Genomic DNA, 8,840 nt, shown 5'->3' with positions numbered 1-8,840 from the left:
GGTGTGCACCACCATACCTGACTCTGACTTTTTTTTTTCTTTTTGAGGCAGTGTCTCACCCTAGCCAAGGCTAATCTGGAACTCACTGTGTAGACAAGGTTGTCCTCGAACTCAGTGATTGTCCTACTTCAGCTTCTTGAGTACTGACGTTATACATTTGAGCCACCACACCTGGCTCATAATGACCTCTTCATGACAATATTTCGTGCCTATGAATATCAAAGCAAGCTATAGTGATAGGAGCTGTGAAAGTCACTCCAGAAGTCAAAGACACATATATAATAAAGTATTTCCTCCATCTGGCCAAATCTGTATTATACTATTATATGCTATTTGGTATTTTTATTTTATGAAATATTTGCTGAGTACTACATTAGTTATGACATAGTAATATAACAGATAATGTTTCGTCCTCCCAAGCATGTTGCCTTCTAGTTAGAGTGATATGCAATAAGTACATGTTTTTAAAGTTTTTGACATTTTTTTTATTTATCTGCAAAGAGAGAGAGAGAGAGAGAAGAGAGAGAGAGAGAGAATGGGCATGCCAGGGTCTCCAGCTACTACAAATGAATTCTCAACACATGCACTACTTTGTTCATCTGGCTTTACGTGGGTACTGGGGAATCAAATCCAGGTTTTAAGGCTTTGCAGACAAGTGCCTTAACTGCTGAGTCATTACTCCAGCCCCAATAAGTACATTTTTAGAAACTTAAATTCCAGTCAAAATTAAATTAAATTGAAGACAATCTTACAGGTAGATGAACAGAGCAGATGGAATTCTGTAACAGAAATGGTGAGAAAAGACTATTTTTTACGGTCTTTATCCTTCTTTGTATTGGTGCACACCTGAGTCTGAGATGCTTCAAAAGCAGCCTTCATTTTATAAAAATCTACAATCTCTTCTTCCAATTTCCTTCTATCTTCTTCAAGTTTTATTATCTCCTCTTGCTGAACCCTTTTAAGGTGCTCAAACTTATCCTGCAGCTGAAAGGCAAATGTATAGTTGTGAGTCAAGACACAGTGTGGTGGAACATAAGAAAAAGCAAACTTGCCTTTTCGTGGATACCAAACATACCAAAAGAATCATGACTAAGGGCTGGAGAAATGGCTCAGCAATTAAGGCACTTACCAGCAAAGCCAAAGGACCCAGCTTCAATTCCCCAGTACCTACATAAAGCCAGATGCAAAAATGGTAATGTGTCTGGAATTTGTTTGCAGTGGCTAGAGGCCCTGGAGTGCCCATTCTCTCCTCTCTATCTCTCTCTCCCTTGCTCTCTCAAATAAATTAATTAAAAAAAGACTCAGGGCTGGAGAGATGGCTTAGCATTTAAGTGCTCACCTATGAAGCCTAAGGACCCCAGTTTGAGGCTCGATTCCCCAGGACCCACTTAGCCAGATGCACAAGGGGGCGCACACTTCTGGAGTTCGTTTGCAGTGGCTGGAGGCCCTGGCGCGCCCATTCTCTCTCCCTCCCTCTCTCTCTCTCTTTCTCTTTCTCTCTCTCTTTCTCTCTCTGTGTCTGTCATTCTTAAATAAATAAAAATGAACAAAAAAATTAAAAAAAAAAAAGAATCATAGTTGGGCATGGTGGTGCATGCCTTTAATCTCAGCATTTGTGAGAGGCAGGAGGATCACAATGAGTTTGAATCCAGTCTGAGGCTACATAGTGAATTCCAGGTAAGCCTGGACTAGAGTGAGACCCTACCTCGAAAAACCAAAAAAAAAAAAAAAAAAAAGAATCACAATTGAAGTAAATAGTAAATTCTCAGACATGAAATTTCATTTCTTCCTTCCTTCCTTCCTTTCTCTTTCTCTCTTTCTGTCTTTGTTTCTGAGAGAGAGAGAGAGAGAGAGAGAGAGAGAGAGAGAGAGAGAGAGAATGAGCACACCAGGGCCTCCAGCCACTGCAAAAGAACCTGAGTCATGTACCACCTTGTACATCTGGCCTACGTGGCTCCTGGGGAATCAAGCCGAGATCCTTTGGCTTTGCAGACAAGTGCCTTAACCACTAATCCATCTCTCCAGCCCTGAAATTTTCGTGATGTTAAAATTTAATGTTCTTATCGAACCACATTTACTGAAACACAGCTATGAACAAAAGATGCCCTTTTGAATAATACTTTTATTTTTTATTTATTTACTTATGAGGAATGAGAGAGTATGGGCATGCCAGAGCCTCTGGACACTGCAAACTCCAGATGCACATACACTTTGTGCATCTGGCTTTACATGGGTATGGGGGAATTGAACAGGTGCCAGCAGACTTGGCAAGCAAACACCTTAACCACTGGGCCATCTCTCCAGCCTAGACCAAAAGATGGTTTTATATAACACTTTATCTTTTCCTAAAGAGGTATGTTTTCTCACTCAGTATTTTTCCGACAAAATTTGTTTGAATAAAAATTTTGTGACCAATAGTACCAAGATTGGAGGCAGGCGAGATGGCTGAGTAGTTGCCCAATGCCTACTTGCTCCTCCACAGAGAAGAGCAATAGCACCAGTTCTGCCCCTATGTCTTGAGGTAAGTGGCCACAAACTCAATAGCAGAGAGAGAATCCAAAGACAGCCATATAACAAAAGGAACAAAAGAACCCATTGCCTTCCACCTTAGCTCTACGGCCAAGGGAAGGCGCTCTGCTGTCTGCAGCGGCAAAGGTGAAGGAGAATCCTCAGCCCCGTCTACCAGCCCTCTGACTGATGATTCGAGCCACTAGAAAACTTCACAGCCCTTGCAGACTTGTAAACTTAACAAATAAGAGGTCTGCAATCTACATGATAGTTTAAATATTTTTTAAGCATTTCATTTATTTACTTAAGACAGAGAGAAGGAGAGAGAGAGAAAGAGAGAGAATGAGAATGGGTGCACCAGGGCCTCCAGCCATAGCAAACAAACTCCAGATGCATGCGCCAACTTTAGCATCTGTCTTACGTGGGACCTGGAGAATCGAACCTGGGTCCTTAGGCTTTGCAGGCAAGTGCCTTAGCCACTAAGCCTTCTCTCCAGCCCTATTTTAAATATTTTTTATTTCTCTTCATTTATTTATTTGCAAGCAGAGAGAGATCAACAGAGAGAAAGAGAGAGAATGGTCATGCCAGGGCCTCTAGCCTCTGCAAACAAATTCCAGATGCATGCACCACTTTATGCATCTGGCTTTACGAGGGTACTGGAGAATAAAACTCGGGTTATTAGGCTTTGCAGGAAGGTGCCTTAATCCATGAACCATATCTCCCCACAGCCCCTCGACATGGTAGTTTGACTTTAGAAATTTAATTCACTTTACCAACAACTCTTCAAGATACTGTAGCTAGGAGCCATCCTGAGAAGTTATTGTCTAAATTTAGAGTGCTTTGAGGGTCAGAACCTTCGGGAGTCCCATTTCTGGAACACAGGCATTTCACTGCACTGGTTTGATGGCTGGATGCTTCATGAGCTATCATGGGAGCACAGGAAAGACTAAATATCACTAGAAGATGATACAGGCAATCAGAATTAGGAACTAACCAAGCAGCACTAATTCAGTAAGCCATCAGACTCTAAGATGAAGAAGCAAGGAGAAACATAGATATTACTCAGATCAACCAGAGAAAAATAACAAGACAGTAATTAGTACATACTGTCAAATAGTAACTCTGAAATAAAATAGTATTATTCAATTAAAACATATTCTAGGTGCATTACTTAAACAATAAAATCCAACAATTTGCTCCTTTCAAGAAATGCATCTCAGGTTGAGAGATGGTTTAGCAGTTAAGGCGCTTGCTTGCAAAGTCTAAGGACCACCTTCTACTCTCCAAATCCCACACAAGCCAGACACATAAAGGTTAGGCAAGCATAAGGTCATACATACCCACTAGGTGGTACATGCAGCTACTGTTCTATTTCAGTGGCTGAGGCCCTGGTGCACCAATTCTCTCTCTCTCTCTCAAATTAAAATAATAAAAAAAGAAGTGCATCCCAGTGGCAAAGACACACAAAGAAACAGAACATAAATGGATAAGGGCTAGGGAGATGCTCAGTCAACAAAATGCTTGCCATGGAAGCATAAGGACATGAGTTGAATCCCTAACATCATGTGAAAATGTCAGCCACCTGCAATCCAAGTGCTAATGAGGTGGAGACAGGAGAATCTCTGAGGTTCACTGGCTAGCTTGTCTAGCCACATGGGTGAGTTCTGGGTTTGGTGAGACCCTGTTCTAGAAAATAAGGTGTACAAACTTTCCTGTAAGCGCTTTTCTTAACGTTCATACCACATAATTTTTTTTATTTTTTATTTTTTTTAACTTTTATTAACATTTTCCATGATTATGCCACATAATTTTTAATATTTTATTTTTATTTGTCAGAGAGAGAGAATGGGCACACCAGGGCCTCTATCCACTGAAAATGAACTCCAGATGCATGTGCCACCTTGGGCAGCTGGCTTACATGGGTACTAGGGAATGAAACCTGGGTCCTTAGGCTTCACAGGCAAGCACCTTAACTGCTAAGTCATCTCTCCAGCCCCCATACCTATATATTAATGCTACTCTTACTTTTTGTTAGAGAAGCTTCTCTTTTCAGATAGCAGTGACCACTGACTGGAATGATTCAAGAGGCACCATAGTGCTGAGAAGAAGTGACAGGAGTATTCAACACTGAGACATCTCTATCACTTTTTCCAAGGCTCAGGGTCCATTGAGGAAGAGGTGGAGGAAAAACTGTAGTTAAAGGAAGGGTAGGACTGCTTACAATGCAGTCTTCCAGACACAAAATGGCCTGATATCTATGACCTTGCAATGCCTGGTACAACCTACACAAGACCGTCATAGTAGGAAGAAAAGATGATGAGATCAAAATTAAAGAGAGACTGATGGAGCCTTGCGTGGTGGCACACGCCTTTAATCCCAGTCCTCAGGAGGCAGAGGTAGGAGGATTGCCATGAGTTCGAGGCCACCCTGAGACTAAACAGTGAATTTCAGGTCATCTTGGGCTAGAGTGAGACCCTACCTTGAACAAAAAAAAGAGAGAGAGAGACTGATGGGGAGGAGGAGGGGATATGACAGACAGTGGATTTGTGAAGGGGAAGGGGAAAGTATGGGAGGAGAAGGAGTTATCATGCTTTATTGTCTATAGTGATGAAAGTTGTCAATAAAAATTTTTAAAAACTGGGCATGGTGGCACATGCCTTTAATCCTGGTTCTTGGGAGGCAGAGGTAGGAAGATCGCCATGAGTTCGAGGCCACCCTGAGACAACATAGTGAATTTCGGGTCAGCCTGGGCTAGAGCGAGACCCCACCTCACAAAAACTGGAAAAAAAAAAGGAGAGAGAGAGAGAGAATGGGAATGCCAGGACCTCTAGCCACTTTGTACATCTGGCTTTATGTGGGTATAGGAGAATCAAACCTGGGTTAGGCTTTTTAGACAAGCACCTTCACCACTGAGTCATCTCTCCAGCCCTCAGATTTCTTTTACTTGGAATATTTTTGTTTTGTTTTGTTTTGTTTCAAGGTGGCTTCGAACTCATGTCGATCCACCTACCTCTGCCTCCCAAATGCTGAGATTAAATGCGTGCGTGACCACATCCAGCTCTTCTCTCTCTCTCTCCTCTCTCTGCTTACAAATAAATAAATAAATAAAATCTTAAATTCTGTAAAAAGCCTGGTGTGGTGGCACACACCTTCAATCCCAGCTCTTGGGAAGCAGAGGTAGGAGGATTACTGTGAGTTCGAGGCCACACTGAGACTATATAGTGAATTCCATCCAAGTCAGCCTGGGCTTCAGTGAGAACCTATCTCAAAAAAAAAAAAAAAAAAAAAAAAAAAAGGATGGACCTGGAAAGGATGATACTAAGTAAGGTAACCCAGGCCCAGAAAGCCAAGCGCCACATGTTCTCTCTCATATGTGGACCCTAGCTACAGATGATTGGGTTTCTACGTGAGAAGGAAAATACTCAGTAGCAGAGGCCAGTAAGTTAAAAAGGAGACAAAGGGAAGAGAAAGGAAGGGAGGAGGGTACTTAATAGGTTGATATTGTATATATGTAAGTACAATGATTGAGATGGGGTGGTAATATGATGGAGAATGGAATTTCAAAGGGGAAAGTGTCGGGGGGAGGGAGGGAATTACCATGGGATTTTTTTTATAATCATGGAAAATGTTAATAAAAATGTAAAAATTAAAAAAAAAGAGATTTAGAAGGCACAGCAAAAACAAAACAAAACAAAACTGTAAAAAACTAGGCATCTACTTTGATATCCAATATAACAGGCTTTAAGTCAAAATTGGCTAGAAGAGAATAAGACACAACTTATCAATAGTGTGTGATATCAATACCCCACTTTCACTGAAAGATCCTCCAGAACAAAAAAAATCAATAAGCATGAGGGTTATGTTATACTACAAATGAGGGATGGAGAGATGGCTCAGTGGTTAAAGGTGCTTGTTTTTACAGCCAGGCAGCCTTGGTTCAATTCCCCAGTACACAAAGTGGTGCATGCATCTGGAGTTCACTTGCATTGGAAGGAAGTCCTGTTGCACCCAGACTCTCCACTCTCTCTCTCTCTGTCTATCATATCTATCTACCTCTTTCTCTCTGTTTTTTTTTTTCTCAAATACACATATATGTTTTTAAAATCAAATCAAAGCGGGGCAAGAGGGGTGGTTTAGTGGTTAAGGTACTTGCCTGTGTAACCTAAGGACCCAGGTTCAATTCCCCTGCACCCATGTAAGCCAGATGCAAAAGCTGGTGCATGCATCTGGAGTTTGTTTGCAGTGGCAGGAGGCCCTGACATGCACATTCTCTCTCTCTCTCTTTCTGTCTCTTTGTCTCTCAAATGAATAAAAATTAAAAAAATAAAAAATGGACTAAGTGTAACAGAGAAGATGAATCTGATTAAAGTATCTTGTATGTGTGTATGGAGATGTCATAATGAAGCCCCTTGCATTTTACAGTAAATATACACTAATGAAACAAGAAATTGCGGGCTGGAGAGATGGCTCTGTGGTTAAAAGCACTTGCTTGTGACCAGGCATGGTGGCACATACCTTTAATCCCAGCACTTGGGAGGCAGAGGTAGGAGGATTGCTGTGAGTTCTAGGCCAGCCTAAGACTACATAGTGAAATCCAGGTCAGCCCTAGAGCGAGACCCTACCTCAAAAAAACAAAATAAAATAAAGTAGCGCATGTGTCCAGATTTCATATGCAGTGGCAGGCGGTTCTTTTATGCCCATTATCTCCTTCTTTCCATCTTATAAAGATAAATGAAAATATTAAAGAATGATAGGAGCCAGGCGTGGTGACCCATGCCTTTAATCCTAGCACTTGGGAGGCAGAGATAGGAGGATTGCCATAAGTTCAAGGCCAGCCTGAAACTACATAGTGAATTCCAGGTCAGCCTGAGCTAGAGTGAGACCCTACCTTGAAAAATAAATAAATAAATAATGATGGGGCTGGAGAGATGGCTCAGCAGTTAAGGCACTTGCCTGCAAAGCCAGAGGATCCAGGTTCAATTCCTCAGGACCCACATAAGCCAGATGCACAAGGTGGCATGTTCGCCTAGAGACGTTTGCAGTGGATAGAGGCCCTAGCGTGCCCATTCTCTCTTGCTCACTGTCTGTCTCTCAAATAAATAAGTAAATAAATAAATAAATAAAATATTGCTTGACAAAAAAACCCCCTTCATTATATAATAACAAAGGAGCCAGTGGATCAAGTGGATACAATTGCAAAATACAGTCTCCAGCACAAGAACACCAATATATAAATATTAACAGAATATAAGGAATAAAGAAGCCGGGCGTGGTGGCGCACGCCTTTAATCCCAGCACTCGGGAGGCAGAGGTAGGAGGATCACCATGAGTTCGAGGCCACCCTGAGACTCCATAGTGAATTCCAGGTCAGCCTGGGCTAGAGTGAGACCCTACCTCAAAAAACCAAAAAAAAAAAAAAAAAAAAAAAAAAAAGGAATAAAGAGGGGCTGGAGAGATGGCTTAGCTGTTAAGGTGCTTGCTTACAAACCTAAGGTTCCAAGTTCAATTCCCCAGGAGCCATGTAAGCTAGATGCACAAGGGGGTGCATGCATCTGGAGTTCATTTGCAGTGGCTGGAGGCCCTGACTTGCTCATTCTCTCTCTCTCTCTCTTTCCCTATTTTTCTCCCTTTCTTTCTCAAATAAAAACAAGAAAAGAAAGAGGAGACTTCAATGCTTCCTGCTATTTGAGTCTCCACATGGATTTTGAAGGCTATCATAGCTGGCCCAAGGACCCAGCTAGATACTTGTCAAAGGACTTCAGCAATTGGAGAGGGAGCTCACTCGGGCAATGCCTAGTGGAGCCATAGAAGTGGGGAAGCCCTTCCCCCAAGACCCTAAAACTAAAAGGCCCTAAGCATGCAATGCATGTTGGGAGAACTGCAGGTAGGAGAACCCAATTTATAATAGTAAAGTAATTGGAAAGGACAGTTCTGCCTCATTATGGCACAGACACAGGACAATGACAAATTCTCAAAATGCTCTAGAAAAAAATAAAATTAGTCAACACCATCTATGAAAAAATAAAAGTTTTCTAAATGTCAAAATAAAATAAAATAAAATAAAATAAAATTATAGGCTATAATTTTATAAAGGGTGTATAATCAGATCCTGCATGGTAGGTAGCTACTTTTTTTTCTGTTTTTGTTTTTGTTTTTTTTCTAGGAAGGGTCTCACTCTAGCCCAGGCTGACCTGGAATTCACTCTGTAGTCACAGGGTGGCCTCAAACTCACAATGATACTCCTACCTCAGCCTCCCAAGTGCTGGGATTAAAGGCATGTACCATCTTGCCCAGATTTAATAGCTACTTTTTAATTTTTTTTATTTATTTGA

General features: G+C 41.5%; 1 protein-coding gene across 1 annotated transcript in view; it reads right to left on the bottom strand.

Moving 5' to 3' along the window:
• Nucleotides 1-804: 804 nt before the first annotated feature.
• Nucleotides 805-8,840, bottom strand: part of Septin14 (septin 14) — a 57,595-nt gene continuing 49,559 nt past the window's right edge. The window contains exon 9 of the mRNA XM_045143488.1: nt 805-984. Coding sequence (XP_044999423.1) covers nt 805-984 — 180 coding nt within the window. The remainder of the gene's footprint in view (nt 985-8,840) is intronic.

The sequence above is a fragment of the Jaculus jaculus genome, chromosome 2 (assembly GCF_020740685.1).
Source record: "Jaculus jaculus isolate mJacJac1 chromosome 2, mJacJac1.mat.Y.cur, whole genome shotgun sequence".
NCBI classification, from domain to species: domain Eukaryota; kingdom Metazoa; phylum Chordata; class Mammalia; order Rodentia; family Dipodidae; genus Jaculus; species Jaculus jaculus.
The sequence above is the reverse complement of the archived record's forward strand: the minus strand, read 5'-3'. Positions and strand labels throughout refer to the sequence as shown.